The 17,500-nt window shown below is 38.1% G+C and overlaps 3 protein-coding genes across 3 annotated transcripts in view; 1 reads left to right on the top strand and 2 right to left on the bottom strand.

Moving 5' to 3' along the window:
- Positions 1–344: 344 nt before the first annotated feature.
- On the bottom strand, positions 345–8,722 carry LOC137982193 (2-acylglycerol O-acyltransferase 1-like). Its single transcript, XM_068829261.1, has 4 exons — positions 8,191–8,722; positions 4,910–5,129; positions 3,985–4,184; positions 345–2,418 (listed from the first exon to the last, which is right to left on the bottom strand). The coding sequence occupies exons 1-4, from the start codon at positions 8,627–8,629 to the stop codon at positions 2,264–2,266; spliced, it is 1,014 nt and encodes a 337-aa protein (XP_068685362.1). The 5' UTR covers positions 8,630–8,722; the 3' UTR covers positions 345–2,263.
- Positions 8,723–9,074: 352 nt separating this feature from the next.
- LOC137982194 (2-acylglycerol O-acyltransferase 2-A-like) lies at positions 9,075–13,098 on the bottom strand. Its single transcript, XM_068829262.1, has 4 exons — positions 12,345–13,098; positions 11,644–11,863; positions 11,101–11,300; positions 9,075–9,715 (listed from the first exon to the last, which is right to left on the bottom strand). Exons 1-4 carry the CDS (start codon positions 12,949–12,951, stop codon positions 9,558–9,560), a joined length of 1,185 nt encoding a protein of 394 aa, XP_068685363.1. The 5' UTR covers positions 12,952–13,098; the 3' UTR covers positions 9,075–9,557.
- Positions 13,099–13,344: 246 nt separating this feature from the next.
- Positions 13,345–17,500, top strand: part of LOC137982195 (U6 snRNA-associated Sm-like protein LSm1) — a 4,400-nt gene continuing 244 nt past the window's right edge. Inside the window, exons 1-4 of the mRNA XM_068829263.1 lie at positions 13,345–13,486; positions 14,739–14,807; positions 15,043–15,158; positions 15,900–17,500. The exon at positions 15,900–17,500 is cut by the window's right edge and continues 244 nt beyond it. Of these exons, the coding sequence (XP_068685364.1) occupies positions 13,441–13,486; positions 14,739–14,807; positions 15,043–15,158; positions 15,900–16,085 (417 nt within the window). The 5' untranslated portion in view covers positions 13,345–13,440 and the 3' untranslated portion in view covers positions 16,086–17,500. The remainder of the gene's footprint in view (positions 13,487–14,738; positions 14,808–15,042; positions 15,159–15,899) is intronic.

Here is a 17,500-nt window from a genome sequence, read left to right as displayed (position 1 = left end):
TTTAAACCAAGCTTTGCCACTGAGTTCTAAGTAAACAAAAGACCAAATCGGCTAACTCATGTTGTACCCAATTCAAATCTCCTGGGGTTAATATTCTTTGTGTGTTGCATTTGCATTATAATATAGCATTTACATTTAAATCATGATGCAAATACGTGGAACAAAACGTTTTATTCCCAAAGGGTTTGATTCAGCTAATTTGGTCTATTGTTTATTTCTGGGAAGACTTGGTTTAAAAATAGACACTTTTCTGATGCTGATGGGGAAAAACCTGATACCAAATTCTCACTCTTGGGTAATGGACTCTTACTCGAACAAAATCAAAGGAAGGAAAGACAACAAAACACAACTTTGTTTATTTAATAAATTTCAAACATTATTACTTTTACATAATCGTTAGTTGTTGTCACATACCCATGGCCTGCTCCCGTTCTGGCCTTGTAGCTCAGTCGGTAGAGCAACGGTGATCAATTCCGAAGGTCGTGGGTTCAAATCCCACCCTGGTCAGAGTTTTTCTCTGTCCTCATTCCAATACTTGGGTTGATCTCTGATTGGGTATAAAAACCTCACAGTAGTGTTAGGCCTCACTCCAACTTGGAATCATTACTTTTACGTAACCTTGACCATTTACAATAAACCAATTTGGATTACGATCATTTGTTTAGGGGGATTTTCAATTAGAAGACTTAATGATAATCAAGATGCACAAGAAACCAGGCCTTGATTGTTCAAAAGGTGGATAACAACCGGATAAATCACCATCCAGCAGATAAACACTAGCAAAACAAATTGAGTTACGGTATCCAGTGGATGAGTTATTGTAATTTTCAAGAATTGTGGATAATTTTGGTTTCCAGATTCCGGATTCTGGATTCTCGCTTTTAGTGCTGTCCATTTGCATGCCAATAATGGAGGAAGTGTAATAGCATGACAGAAAAAGAACTATCCAAACACAAATTATGACTGTTATTTCTTGTTGTTCAAGTGCCATGTTTCTCTGTTTGGTCCATGAAACAGTTTTATTGTCACCTATCTTAAAAGAAGATTATTAGTAGTTTGCAGAAACCCATAAGGGATGAAACGTGTAACGCACGTTCACAGCTTCCGAATATTCAGTGCGAACAGATTGGTTGAATGTTTCAGTGAAAAGTACCATATTTGGAAACCCCTCGCTCTAGTTGTTCCAAATATGGTACTTCGCAAATTGAATATTCAGAAGCTTGTTTCCCAGCACACAAGGGGCCGTTACACGTTTCAACCCTTATGGGTTTCTGTAGTTTGTAAATGTCAATCCTAAATCACAAAGTAGTTTTGAGGCTACCTTAAATAATAATGCAGTAGAACATAATAGTATTTGTGTTGAGCCAGCGAGCCATGCAAATTTCGCTTTTAAGTCTAAGCACCCATTTTAAAACGGTTAGCTTTCAATAACTGTGTGACTCGCATGTTGACTTGCATGGCTCACAGCCATGATGGCTCGCATGACCCGCAACCATGGCTTGCATGACTTGCTTGGCTCGCTGGCTCACACATTGACCTAACTCTATCATTTTTATGTATCACTGGAAGATACCTTTTTCATTCATCCCTCTGAGAGGAATAGGTGTATTTTACTGTGATTAATAATAATCATGTGCAATAACACTAGCCATTTCCCATTGGAAAAATCAAACTTTGGGGGAAGGTATCTCATTTTATTGAAGAATTTTCTCTGGCTTTGGTTAAACAACCACAGAAGAACATTACAACTCCAATGATGGCTATATGTCTCAAACTTGGAAAAAAAATTACTGCACAGGCAGTGATGGCAGGATTGAGCTAAAACTACAGAACTCACTAAATTAAAGTGTTTTTCTCATTTAAAATCCTAAAATCATTAAAACGTTTATTGTCTTTCTGCATAATTACCGTAGATGAGGTCAATCAGCATATTAATCCCTCAAGTGATAAAATAAATTATTTATACTTAAGTTTTTTTACAGTTGGCACACCCATTCATGTGTAGGAAGTAACAAGCCCTAATGATTACCAACTAGTAGTATGTAGAGGAATCAGGAGGTTGCTTGAAGCAAACCATGACAAGTATGGTGACAGTACCCAGAGACACCAAGCAACTAAATTAACCAGGGTTAATTACGATTTTAATATAGCTGCATACAATCAGTCTCAAGGATATCAGGCAGACACAAGCTGTTGGGCATTTAAAATGGGGGAAAATAAACTGGCCTCCATTAAAAACAACATCTACCAACAGACTGTTTAATCAGTAAATAAGAAGTTCCGTTGATTCAGGGACATTGTACTTGGCTTTATGCTCTTCAAACAATTTCTTGAGCTCTTCAATATAAGCAGAGTGGAGGTTGTCTAGTTGCTCAGGAGTTGGGTTTTCCACTTTCGTCACAGGAATAGGCTCCCCAACTGCAAGAGGAAAGTATAGTGTACATAAACAATTGAGTAAAGTCTTTCTCAGGGAGTGAAAAATGCAAGAATGTATTTGAAATGTACCAGACAAAAACATGTATTTAACCAATTTAGTTTAAAATTATGCACAATTTTATAAACTTGGTGGGTATGATATTTGCAAAGGATCGTTACAAAGAGGTCTTTAAAACTTAAGGAAACCATTCCAAAGTTTTCAACCATGAGTCTTATTAAAGTTACAATACTTCATTATTATTGCAGTATACACTTCTGAATGCTGATTTAAAATACTAAGACATAGGGCACCAAAGCGTAACCTAAGAACCAATCTCTTCTGAAATATTGATTCTTATTAGGAATAAACAAAACTAAAAACCTAAAAAAAGTATAATGTAAAAAGTTGCATTCTAGGGAAATTTATTGACCTAAAACCATTATATAAAAAGTCGTATCCTAGCGAAATCTATTAATAAACTATTATCCATATCTCTGGGGTGTTCTATCTTGTTGCAATTTTAAAGTTCCTTGCGATATTAAGGGTTCCTGATACCACTGCCTTTTAGACTCGCCTCCGGACACAGTCTCCTCTACTGCCAAACAGCTGCTTGATATTAGATCTCACACTTGCAGAGCATCCTCCTAAGGCATCCTCCACAATATTGTGTTGCTGCACACTGTACCCTGGCAACTGCTTGCTAAGCTCGTACCGCAGGGGAGCATATTTCAGTGCTGTCTTCTTGTCCTTCAAATCCCTATTTAAAATCCATGGGCAACTCATCTCTAACAAAACAATCCTCTTCTCCTCCTTGTATACGAACCTTGCATTATTTTTCTATTCTGTTACACCGTACTCCTGTACTCTCCACATACAGGGGGACGTCCCAGTAAGCTTTAGCTTTCTCGTTCTCGTAAAGAGCCTTGGATTTTGCAGGCGAATACCATGGTGGCACCATGTCAACAAGATCAGCCTCTCTCAACAGCTCGAAGAAGATAACCTTCAAGGCAGCGTTGTGACGCACTAGCTATTTCGTTTGTGCCAAAGCACTACATCCAGCGAGAATGTGGGCCTGTGTCTCTGGTTGCTTACCACATAGGTGACACAGCACACCCGGGTCAGTTTCAAGATCGGTCTTCTCTCGATGGTAAACTTTTGTCGGTAGCATCTGTTGGTACAGCTCTTGCATGGCTGAGATAGTATGTGTGGGTACTGTTTTTCACTCACTGAATGACTGATCCAGCAGAAACACTCGTCTCCAGTCTCTTTGTCTTCCCATCTCTCAGTCATCAGACGCCCTTGCCAACCCTCTCCTCCCATCTCTTCCAAGTCTTTCTCCTCCACCACAGCCTTCATCCACACCCTAACCTCTGAGTTATTATTTATAATTATTACTATGTGTGTCATATCTAGACAAAGAGTTAAGAGTTACAAATTCATTACTAGTAATGCATATCCGAAATTAGTTGGCCTGTGGTGATAAATCTTCACTGAAAGGCTGTCAAGATACCGGTAATGGCCACTCTAATGACTTAAAAAAATAGTTTAAGCAATGTCAATGCACTTACCGACAACATTAACTGGTTTCCTGTATGGCAATAATCCAAAAGTGTACTGAAAAACTCCACGTCCATGAAAAAGTACTGGAGCAAATGCAACTTTTCTTTGAATTTTTTGTTGAATATCACGCAGCCAAGATCCTCTGGGATTACTGACTTGTTTAAATAGGTCAATTTCTCCAAATGCGAAGACTGGAACAAGGGAAGCTCTTCGAGCAAAACGAGATAAATAGGGATAAATTTGTAAAGAGGTCCAAAAAAGCCAACAATATTTTGAATGTTGGATTACAATGACAGTACTAGGGTAAATTGTGAAAATTTCACAGGTCCTTTGCATGCATCCGAGGACCTTGTGCATTGTTTTCAATATTTTGAATTGTTATATTATGACAACCACCCACTGCAAGTTTAAAAAGATTGTTTGACAGTTGAAAACAGCTCTTCAAAACATAACTAGCAATACTACATGATCAAATTCAGTTATACAAAAGTCATTCACCTGTAATCTTGTTTAGCATGTTGTTGCATGTTAACTACACTGTCCTCTTAAATTATTTGCAGAAATGCTAAAAGTGCTGACAATGCTAGAAAGCTGTTGGTTTATTCTTTAATTTATGCATAAATTAACAGCAACAGAATTCGCTCAGAAAGCTTTCAGAGAACTAAAAAGGTCAGAGAGGCACTCATAAGCCTTTCTTGTTGTCTCCACCATACCTCAGACACACCAATCACAAGTGAACTAATTAACAGTATCATAAAGAACTGCACCCTGTAGTTTGAAGCATAATGCTAACCTTTGAGGTTAGGGTTAGGGCTAACCCTAACCCTAAACCTGTCCTGGGTTTGGCCTTGCTTAAAACTCACTTTATTGAAGTGAGAAACTACCTCTCGTAAAAAAATCAAATTTTATAATATGTATCAATTTATTACTTACCCAGTTCTTAGAGCCAACTTTACAAATCCTTTCCGAGGTTTCAGAATAATTGAGTAGTTACCAGGGTGAGCATCAAATGCTTCCTCAGCACCTCCCACCACAATTACAACTGAATTACCAGGTCCTTTCTTGCTCAAAATGAACTCACAGCTCTCACGAGAGACATCACACATGCCACTACTCATAATATAGTCACGGAATAGTGGAGGCTTGAACAAAGCTTCAAAATAAAATTAATACAGGGAAAAAAAGGGGTTTTATTTAGGTTAAATCATGCTGTTTTTACATGTTTCTTAACATTACTTTTTGATTGTTGGTGCGTTATCTGATGCCCTGATGGTAAAGACTGCTCACTTAATACACTGCAGAAGGAAGATTGCCTAGATCAAAGTATTCTTCTTTTCCTTTATGGAGACTTCAAGCTCCACACACTCCTTTTTCTCACTTCAACAAAGAAAAGTTCTCATCTGTGTAATAGTGGACTTACAGAGAGTCTGACACTGTACAAAATAACCTTCCAAGTGACACTGAAATTTCTGCACAAAAATTTAATGGAAATTTCCATATAGAGACAAGGGGCATTATCCATTGGGGCAAAAATTCCAAATTTTTCGGTCTAGAATCAAATGGAACAGTCTTTTCCAGAACATTCATTTCAAAAATTTTGGTCAACCTCTTGAAGTTGACCATTTTTCCCAAAATACCACAATTACTGGGAACTTTTTGTTCCATTTGACGGTTGGAAATTTAGGAAATCCGAACCAGAATTTTTGTCCACATGGATTGCACCCTTATTCACTAGAATATTCTATAGAATATATTAATTACAAATTCCGGCCACATATTTTTTTAACTTTTCTAGGCTATAGTATCTAGCGTCCCCAGATAAACCGTTCCAAGCATGTACTCTCCTGTACTGGAAAGACCTTTGTCCTGTCTTAGAAGAAAGCTTAGGTATAAACAGGTTTCTATTTGCGGCAAATTGTGTGTTACATGTAATTTGGTGTTTATCTTCAACATACTCAAACCTATTATGTAGATAATTAGGGCTAGATTTATTAATGGTTTTATACATCATATAGACATAAAGTAATCTATACGTTGGTTTATAGTCATCCAGTTTAATTTGGAGAACAGCTCAGATGATGGGACATCCTGGGGACGCTTGAAATTAAGAATGACTCTTGCCATGTATTTCTGTAATCTAAGGATCTGGTCTAAGTTGTGCTGTGATGTCACACCCCAGATAACACATGCATAATCAATAATAGGTTGGATTAGGGACTTGTAAAATGACTGCCTCACGCATTGAGGTAAATAGGTTTTGATAGCTTTTAGGAGATTAATTCGTTTCAGAACTTTACTACAGACTTTGTCAGTGTGTGAATTCCAATTCAGCTGTTCATCAAGTACGAGACCAAGAAGTTTGTGACTGTCTACACTTTTTATCGCTGTTCCATTGTGAGTGATCTGGATTGTTTGACTTGCAAACATGCCAATTTGGGTCTAGTGGAGATAACCATGGATTCCGTTTTTGCAACAATCTGGTTTCCTATCCATAATGGAATGGGTTTTAAACAATTTGCCAACTGCTGATTCACATATTCTAAAGTTCTGCCAGTAACTAATATTGTTGAATCATCCGTGAACATCTTTAATTTCTGGGGGTCAGCGATTTCAAAAGATAAAGCCTTAAGAACATATACAAAGTAAAATAAGCACTGCCTGCATTTAGCTACTTTTTATAGGCCACCATTATTTCACTTGAAATAATAATAATTATTATTAGCCTGCCACTGAAAACAAAGGGATGATTTGCTGCAGTCATCAAAAAGACAAGTGTCCTACTTCCCAAGTCCCCTGTAAAAAAGTACAATTTTTCAAAGGCGGTGCGAGCAGCACACCATTAACAACTACTTGGGTGACACACTTTGGAAAACCTTATCAACAGGGGAATACCTCTATGGATTGAAAGTGGTCCTGAGAAGGACTGTTGGCAGTGACTGACATTTTGACAGCCTGAGAGGAAGCCATCTCTAATCGTAGGAAGGATTAGGAAACAGTTCAGTATAAGAGGTGGACTGCTGACCTGGACCTCTAACTTTGAACGACATAGCCACCCAGTTATTGAAAGCCAACCATTTTAAAATGGGTTCTTAGACTTAATACTGTTTATCAGTGCTATTTGAAATGGGTGCTTAAACTTAATGCACCTATCAATGTTAAGCCCCAGGGAGGGGGAGGTGGGGGTCGGGCTACGGGACTTTGACTGTGAGGTCTGTCCCCAGAGTACGGATTTTGACTGTACGACATATTCCCAGGGCGGGGAATTTGACATGGCCACCATCTTGGATGATGAAGAGGGCTTGGAAATCAACCTTGTTCCCAAGGCTTTTTCTTCCCCAGGTAGTGAGGGAAAGGCGCTGGCAACGAGGTTGCCTAAAAATAACTCCGCCATCTTGGAATACCCGGAAGGCATTCAAATAAACTTCCCACATTTGTGAGAGGTGGCTAAACGAAAGATGAGTGGTACATACATTGCACTCTTATTGTGTGCAGCAAGGTCTAAAGGGTATTATTTTGGCCACCTTTACTCGCCCCAGTGTGGGGGCTTTTGATACTTTTGACCAATTATGTTGTCACGTGGGTGGGGAATTTGACTCATTTTTTCAGAAAATGTCAAAATCCCCACCCCTTGCCCAGCCCTAACCCCCCCCCCCCCTTCCTCCCCCCTTCCTGGGACTTAACATTGATAGCTGCATAAATCTTCAAAACACAAGGCAGGTCATGTCAGATGGCCGGAGACATCCAACCAAGGAAGTACATTGTATTTTGTGAAATTAAACAGGCATCATTGTCATTGTTTGATAGCTGAACTGTATATAAATGAATTAAAGTTGAGGTAAGACTTTCCGAGTGTAACTGAACCTGTAATAATCATTCTAAGAAGACTCTCCTATGAATAACAAATATAGGTTGCTGTACAGGTCCCATATGAATAGCAGCTTTTAAAAAAAAAAATCAGTATCTGGGCCAGTACAATCCTAGTTTTGTTCTGTAACTCAGTCATTGTTTCATACCTAGTCCGCAGTCCACGTTTTATACCTGGTCCTCCTTTTATACCCAGTCCGCAGTCCGCCTTTATACTCAGTCCGATTAAACGCCATTTGCAACGCTTCAATGCGTTCACAGATGTTTAGATAAAGAATGGCGTTTAATATTAGCCAACACCAATACTATCACGAATTAATGCCCTGATACATGTTTTGGCTTTTACTTACCCATAAGAGGCACCAAATGTGGAGTGATCCCTGGAAAGACACTGCTAAAATCCGTAGCTTCGGTTGCGAAATTGCAAAAAGCCCCCGCGCAAAGAATTCCATGGGGATGGTAGCCAAACACGTAATTTTTGCTCGGATCAAGTTCCGCTGTTTTGATCAAAGTTATCGGGAAATAATCGCGAAAATACTTCCACACTCGTAGTCTTCTAATATAGTTCGATCTTCGTCCTCCGTGCTCTGGTGTCTTTCCATCAATGAGATAGGCCCATGTTATATAGAGAATAGCTATAGGATAGTAGGACGTAAAAAACAGTCCAAGGATTGTCAATGTGCCAATTAGAGCACCAAAGAAAAATGAGTAGTAATAGAGGGCGACTGCTGCCGTCTCCAATCGGCGATGGAGGGGAATCCGAATCGGTGCAAACTCAACCAAAGTCATTTTGCTTTGAGTAACTATTATTTTTGATCAGGAAAAATGAGGGTAGAAGATCGAGGTACCAGCTCATAATATTTGATCGTACTACAATATGATCACGTGGATTATGTCTTTCCGTTGACGTGACGCGATTTAGCAGTAAGGGAGGGGCTAGGTGTTTGGGGAAATACACAAACATACGGCGCTTTTCATAAACACACTGAGTCTGAAGTTCAAATTCCAAACAGTGGTTTCGTATTTCGTTTTACCGCGACCGTAAATCACTCAAGCTGAACGAGATAATGGATTACGTTCAGCGTTGTGAATTTTCATTTGCTGATTACCGCTAACAGTTGGAGTAAAGGTGTCTGAGGGGAACGAAAAACGGAACTGTTTTGGTTATATCCCCTTCTTCATGAAAGACCCTATGGCAGGGGAACATGGAAAATCGTATTGAACAACCTGCTCACAAATTTTAAGTCTTTTTATTTCTTCTTGCTCCTTCTTTATAAATAAATGTACAGCCACATTTGAATCGATAAATTATTTGAATATATTATCTTTGAACTAAAGGCAACCAGAATCCTCTTTGATATCACATAAAAAAAATTGTAACAAAATATTTTTTTACCTACGGCATTAGAAATAAAACAATTAAATACAAACTTTGCCTTAAGTTTGAATAAGAGTAGGAAACATTATATACCACATGTTTTTACTCAAAAATACTTTTGACTTTGAACTTGAAGGGTTCATGAATCTATTATACCCTTCACTCATAGAAAGTGTGTTACAAGATGAAGATAAATTATCTTAAAATATACATAAATCCTTCTGATTAAAATAATGATTTTCTTGATTTAGGATGAAACTTACAAATGATGTTGAAGCTGTGTATGGGAAAGAAGTGTGGATAGGTGAATATGTGTCAGAAGACCCGATGCAAGTCTTATCACACTATTGTGAGTTTAACACTTTTTGGCAATCCATATCTGTGCTTGTGTTCCTCAAAGAGACTAACAAGGCCGTGGACATACTTTTTGTGAAGTCTGTTAACTTGCGCTGCACTTGGATTTGGTACCACTCTCTTTACTGGGATGGGAGCACCGACTGAAATATTGAATAATTTAATTTACATTGTTGCAATTTGCACCTCAAACATTTTCGCAAAGCTAAATTGTAATTGGCAAGGAGAGAAAGACACCATGTATATGATTTTGCATTTCCAAGTTCAGAGTTTGATTGTCAACTCATAACCTGAACATATCAGGACAGAGTATTTTTAATCTCCTTGCAATGGACCTTTTTAGCTTGTTTTGCTTTCCCATTTCAAACCATGTGATGTTCCCAGGGCATACCTGCCAACCCCCAGTGAACAAAAATCTTTGCATTGTAAGAATGTCATTTTTGACAATATCTTAATACTCTCCGAAAATCACCCGAAACCCTTCCGAATGTTCCCGACATTTCTCAGTTAGAACAGCAATTGTTATTGTTCTGATAACCGCGCCAACTTTCTACCACGTATTGTGCAATTTGATTGGCTGATTTCTGACCAATTACGGTACTTGTTAAATATAGCCTATATCAATTTGATTGCTCTGTGTTACGTTTTCCGAACCAGAACAACTCAAATGAGAGCACTAGAATCCAGTTCTTGTTTTATTTTCCTTTTTGACATCTCTAAGATAACAAAATTAATGAACAAATGCTGAAAAAGGCCACGGTACGTATTTCCCGGGAGATTTGGTGCTCTAACCGGGACACTGGGAGATTTGATGAAAAACTTGGGGACTCCCGGGAAAACCGGGAGAGTTGGCAGGTATGCCAAGGGAATTTTCCTTTTGTTTTTTCATAAGTTATGCATACATATGCACATGTATAAGAAAACATTTGAAAGAACCAGTTCCCTGGGGTAATATCACGTGGTCTGAAATGGGAAAACAAAACGTACAACCTAAAGAAGTCCATTTGTCTGAATCTCAACCAACTTTAATCAAAAGAGAACAACTGCTTATACCAACACAGACACAGACAAACACTAGGTGATACTAATATAGCCAAGTAACTTGGCTTGGCTAATTGGAAAATTTAGGTTGGCTCTGATCTGCTCCCAGGAATAAATTATTGTTTTAACTTTGCAAAGGATTTCATCTTACCCTGCTAATCATGTTTAAGAAAGGGGGGCAGGCACAGAAATTGTTTTTGAGACATCAGTGTTTAAAGGCAAAATATAAGGTGCTTTTAGAAAACTCTCCTGTTGCTTTGGTGTCCTATTACGGTATATCAAAGTAAGGCATGCATCTTGTTAAGCTATTATTGATGTTTCAATTGGGTACCAAATTGCTGAACATTGTTGTACACGCAATAAGACATTCTCGTGAAATAATTATTGTTGAAACAAGTTTGGGCCACTTTTTAAACAGCTAAGTCAAGCCCTGTGCTTCTCATGAGCCTCCTTTGAAATATCAAATTGGAAACTCCACTTAACTTACCTACAGTGGAGATTGGTTTCCTGTGTGGTGCAAAACCAATAAGTTTTGGGGAGAAACCTCTTCCAAAGAACAATGGGGGTGCAAAGGACAACACTTTCATCAACTTTGTTTGAAAAGTTCTTAGTCGTGAACCTCTTGGATTGCTGACTTGGTTAAATAAATCATTTTCACCAAAAGAAAACACCGGAACAAGATATGCCCTATTTGGGAAAAAAACAGGATAACGTCTTGTTACTGTTATTTGGTATCCCAATCTGGTGTCAGATAAAATAAAATAGTATTTTAAACCTTGTAAAAACCAAAGTTCATCCTATGTACCTAAATGTTTGACACAAACAACTTTTGGATCAACAAAAAAATGCACTTGCAAATACTTCCTAACTGGGCAAGAAACAATTCAAGGCAATTAAAATTAGTGAAACTGGCACACAAAGGCAAATGTAAGGCTCCTAGAAGAGTTCATGGCCACCCCACAAGGGAATGTAGGCTTTTCATGCTTTAGAATTTCTAGAGACAATGCAATGTTCTTTTTGTCCTGCTTACCCTGTTCTCAAAGCCATCTTTGCAAATCCTTTCCTGTGTCTAAGAGTCAAAGTGTAAGAGCCTGGATGAGCATCAAGTGACTCCGCTGCTCCACCAATAGCAATTATCACTGCATTTCCGTTTCCTTGCTGTGTCAGAATGTGTTGGATGCTCTCTTTGGATACATCACAGATTCCTGCAGCCATCAAATAGTCACGGAAAATTGGAAACTTGAACACCACTGAAACAATAATAATTTTGTCAAGAGTAAAAAGCATGTTAGAAAGTAGACTTTATCCGGACAATACGTGAGGCTTAAGAGTCATACGTGCGAGACACGTTAAATCAGTTTAAAGTCTAAAGCCTAAAAGAAATATTTGGCTTTGGTTAAGGGCAGTTTTAGCTCATAACTCGCATGGCCTTACTACGACATATGATATAACCAGAAATAGGCAACAGCAGCATTCAGGCAATCCTCACGCAAAACCTCGCACTTCGACCAAATTAAATTACTGGACAGCTGAATAAAGATACGCTTGTATGGTTTTGTACAAAAGGAAACTGAACCAAACTGGAAAAAAAAAACAAGGAGAAAATTTCCTAATCAAACTGAAGACATTTAAGGCTATTTAATGTGTACGGCGTTTTACACATTGACATGGCTACTTCCCAAACCTCAAATTCGTACAAGCTTACATTTAAATGAAACAATTTTCTCTTACATGTTAGGGTGAGAAGGTGTGCTTTGATACCAGGAAAGAGACTGCTGTAGCCAGTTGCTTCGGTGGCAAAGTTAGTCCAAGCTCCTGCGCACATTATTCCGTGCGGATGGTATCCCATGATGTAGTTTCTGTCAGGATCAAGCTTTTCTGTTCGAATGAGTCGTACAGGAAAGTAATCACGTAAATATTCCCAACTCTTCAACCGCCGAAATGTTTCAGATCTTCTGCCGCCTTTCGATGACCGCTTCAAGTCAAAACAGTAAGTCCAGAGCAAATAAACAACCATAATACCGTACAAGGGTGTTAAGAGAATGTATAATGTTAAAAGGATGGCAATGGTGTGTCCAAAAACGAACACCAGTGCCTTGAAAAGAGCCACAAGAAATTGAAGCGGTTCTTTATACATCCTGAAGCTAAAGGAATTTCTCGTCAGAATTCCTTGCCTTTGCTTCCTAGACATTTTTTGACGAAAGAAGAAATACTCCTTGACACCAGTTTCATGAAAATGAGAGGTTGCTTTTATACCAAGTGTGAAATCTTGATCTTTGGAGTTTGTCACCTCATGGATTTTGGATGTTTCACGTGACAGAGGATACTCATGACGCATATCCTGCGGCCTGGATAGGTAATATGTGTCAACGTAGTGCAGCGTGCGTTTCCTTGCTAGATGGAGCACTTGTCTTCTTAATTTCGAAGAATACTTCGGGACACAGAGGAATACATCCTCGGAGACCCAGGGACTGTTAGTGGGGGCGGGAAAAAGTCTAAACGGCGAGGAAAAAAATCGGGCGAAGAAAAGTCAAGAACGAAAATAGGAGCTCCTATTTTCGTTCTCGACTTTTCTTCGCCTGATTTTTTTCCTCGCCCGTTTAGACTTTTTTCCGCCCCACCAACTGCCCCTGGGTCTCCGAGGATGAGAGGAATAATGACCTGCATGAGTTCCTACAGCATCTAGGAACAAACTGACAGTCACATGATCGATATTTTAAGTAACTAGTTACCAGTCTACTGCTCTGAATTTCTAACGGCCTAGCACATTTGTAAACGTTGTGTTAACTCTGAGTTCTTTCAGTTTAATTTCTTTCTGATTTCATTCATGAGCTTTCTCCCTGGGACAGCTAGTCTCATCAAGGAGATCGATAGTAAGTTTTGGACCAACATATGTTCCTTTAAAATGTCTTGTATAGTAGATTTAAAGAACCAATATGCGTGCATGTAGTGAAGCACTTTCAAGTAGAGCTGGTACGTTCTATCAAACCAGAAGTTAACATTTTTTTGAAAGAGAATGGCTACGTCACTTAATGTGCCAACTAGAGCCTTATTTGCTGCTGCAACAAAGGATTCTTTTGTTGCAATGGTTAGCACATTTGAACAACAAAAAAGAATGCTTGTAAACAGGTATCTTCCCTATTCGATAGTTTCACAGCAGAAAGGAAAGATAAGTGAGCTTGTTCCTTGCCGGGTATTTTTATTCAAAATAATACTAAAATAGGCCTTATCACGGTTTTCGACGCCATCTTGAAGGGTAGGCAAAGCGGTCAGAAATTACAGTGTTTGTATAGGAATCCGATAGCAAATAACTTCGTCCAAAATTGAATTTTTCACAATTTCGGAATCGCAACGTTAAAATACTAGGTAGAAGATTGTGTTCACCAAGTTTGAAGGATGTAGCTTGGCTAGAAGACGCTCAGTTAATTTTTTGAATTTTCCACACATTTGTCTGTAAACTTGGCTGGGTTGACAAACGTCTAGACGCAGTTTGCAGGAAAAAAATTTAAAGACTGATGTATGGAAAATTAAAAAAAAAAAGGTCAGCGACTTATAGGAAAGCTACATCCTTCAAACTTGGTGAATAAAATCTTCTACCTAGTATTTTAACGTTTTGATTCACAAATTGGGTAAAATTCAATTTTGGAAGAAGTTATTTGCTATCGGATTCCCGTACAAACACTGTAATCTCTGACCGCTTTGCCTACCCGTCAAGATGGCGTCGAAAACCGTGATAAGGCCTATTGACTATCTAAGTCTCAAAGATATTTAGTGCTTTACTTATTGAGGAGACAGTGGAGCAAATAAAATCAAGCAGAACAAAAGAAGTGTTAGTTTAATGAAAGGGAAACACCAGACTACGCACAGAACAACTTCTAGGAGCAGAGTGGAGACTCTTTTATGGGTCTAATCCACTAGTATTGATCCTGTGCTGCAATGGTGGAAGTCGAGTGTCCTCTTTAAGAATCGTAATATCTTAATTTAGCCATTTTAAAGAGAAACATTTAAAAAAATAATTCATCATGTTCAGTTTAAATAGTTACCACTCTGAGAATAATTAATTCGTTTGTTCAATATAGAATGTACAGTGAGATTTAGATATATAATAATGATTATTTTTCTCAGAAAGACTGATGGTTGTCCTCAGAGATGGAAGAACACTGATAGGATACTTAAGATCTATTGATCAGTTTGGTAAGTGTACCTACTTGTTTGAAATTTAAAGCAGAGCTTTATGATACCTAGTAATAAAAGAACATTGTTGTCCAATGATCACCAGTCTACTGGGTTGCTGTGGTTGAATTAACTGGCACATTGAAACATGCAAATATATAACTTGAATTTGGCAGTTGTTCATCTGGTAGTATGAAGGTTGAGTTTGTTTTGATGAAAAAATTGTAGGTAACATTACCATATTTAATTTTTTTAGCGAATCTGTTGCTTCAAGATACCATAGAAAGAATTCATGTTGGAGAGAAATATGGTGATATTCCAAGAGGAATTTTTCTTGTCAGGGGAGAAAACATGGTCCTTGTGGGAGAGATAGTAAGTGAATTAAGGGATCTTGAGATTTCCCAAAATTTTGGTCTGTGACTTTGCATTATTAGCCATAAAATTGTCTATTCTTCAGTGAAGCACAGTTAGGTTGGTCTTGGATGAATCAGTGTTGAACATGTAAACGAAAAGATTTGTAACGAGTCACAACAAGGAACTTTTGTTATATTAACTGACAATAGTTATTTCAATCGACAATTAGGGGTCAACTTTATGTGTGAAACTGCTTGATCATGTGTGATCACTATAGAAGTTGACCACATTGATCAGTAGTTGACAAAGGGTATACACAAATGTAAAATGGTACATGTTAGCTTTGCAAGTAAAATCAAAGTAAGAAAAGAATCAATCAGAGGATAAAAATTGCACTCTAAAAGCTTCATTAAAATCTCACTTCCTCTCTGACTGTACTTGCTAGCTTATTGTAGAACTGAATTGGGGAGAAATCTGTTGGTGCACACATTACCTTTTTGCTTTACATAAGAGGCATTAAGACATTGTGCTTATTGAAATATTACATTTTTTATTTATGTTGGGATAATTTGGATTTCATTTTCTTTGCATGCTCCTGTCAGTGGTAATGAGAGTATCTTCCCAGCCTAAATTGTTAAAAACAAATTTCACAGTTGCCTTAGTACTGTTTGCTAGTTGCTTTTTTTATCCTAAAAATAAATGAAGTTCTTTTGGGTAAAATGTCTTCTCAACTGGTACTGTTCTTCTGCTACTAAAAAGGATGAAGAGAGAGAAGCAAACTCAAAGCTAAAAGAGGTATCAGTGGCAGAAATTCTTGAAGCACAAAGAGAAGAACAGACTGTGAAAGAAGAAGAGGAGAAAGTCAAGACAAAGGCAAGAATGAAGAGAGGACTCCCTGTAAATGCATCAGACACTTACCTCAATAGTGATGATATGTTTGGTTAAGTTAATTTGAAAATGAGGGGCAAATTTAGTTGCGCTCTGAAATTTGATCAACAATTTGATCAACAAGACAACTAGAAAAATCCTAGTCTTGACATGGCAACTCTAATGGCCAGGAGAGATTGTTTATTCAATATCAACCGCAAAGAGTACATACCAGCAGAATTTATATTTATTACTAGTACCTAGAAAAATTACTAAAATGTGGATTTATCTCAGGTTTAACTCTGTAGAAGAAAATTTGTTATACTATAAAGCCATTAGCAAGATAATGGTAATGCTCTTGGAGGAGGGATAAATTTTAAAACTTCTTTCTTTGTGACAACATACATTAAGGAAATGTAGGTAAATTTGGCTTGTCTTTATTTGCATGTGACTTGATTTCAGAAATTATTTGAATGTGTGTAGACACTTGAGAACAACCCTAAAGAAAACGATAATTTGCTGTTGTTAAGACTTGCAAAAATAGTATGACAATAAACTTTTTTTTCAAAAGCGGACGTTTGAGATGACCACAGGAGGTGTGGCTCTTTGTCAACACAGCCTATTAAACTTCCCCAGAGGTGCTCTGCAGTTTGGACAAGTATGGATGACATCCATGCACGAATCAATTAAGAATGGAACAAGGCAGCAACCTAACCAACATCTGCAAATTGAAAGAGAATAACTTCAGTAATAGCGCCTTAACAGAGGAAGAGATCAATTGTGCATTTATTTTGCATCATTGCCTCATTATTTTGCACATGCACTCAACAGCATGACTATTCTTGGGGGGGGGGGGGGGGGCAGGAGGTGAAGTGACAAAAATGTTAACCTCAGGCCTAAACACTATGCTTTAGATAATTCTTAGGCTTAAGGTTAGCATTTTTGTAAAGGTTTGGGTTGTTTTAGCTATGGTACCTTCACCCCCTTCCTCCCACCCCTGGAACAGGAAAAGCTCCTTTTATCTCTGTGTCATAGAACACCATCTCCACTTTTAGCAGACTAAGCACTGACAAAACTTTGCTTACTTCAGAGATTAGGATTTTGTGTGTCTCGATTTCTGATCGTTTAGTGAAGTTGTCGTCTTACCACCTTCTTAGTTGGGCTCCCCTACTTTTATTGTTACCAGTAACCATTCCTTCCAGACATTCTTGATAGATCTTGATGAAGCCATAAAGTTTCAATGACGCTCCATGGTCAGATTGTTCCACAAAAAGTCACATCTCATACTACTTAGATAAAGCCAAGAAATCATACTTATTCGATAAATATGTAAAGAACCATTTCCTGCATGATCGAGTCTTGGTTTCCTGCGCAATTTAGAGGAGGATGTGCATCCCAATGGTTAGAATCCAAGGATTCCGGGTTCAAGACAAGTTCTGACCACTGGATGAATTTGTTCCTGGTAGTCCCTGGCTCAACTTCTCAGCTGCACT

The sequence above is a fragment of the Montipora foliosa genome, chromosome 13, assembly GCF_036669935.1.
Source record: "Montipora foliosa isolate CH-2021 chromosome 13, ASM3666993v2, whole genome shotgun sequence".
Lineage (NCBI taxonomy): Eukaryota > Metazoa > Cnidaria > Anthozoa > Scleractinia > Acroporidae > Montipora > Montipora foliosa.
The sequence above is the reverse complement of the archived record's forward strand: the minus strand, read 5'-3'. Positions and strand labels throughout refer to the sequence as shown.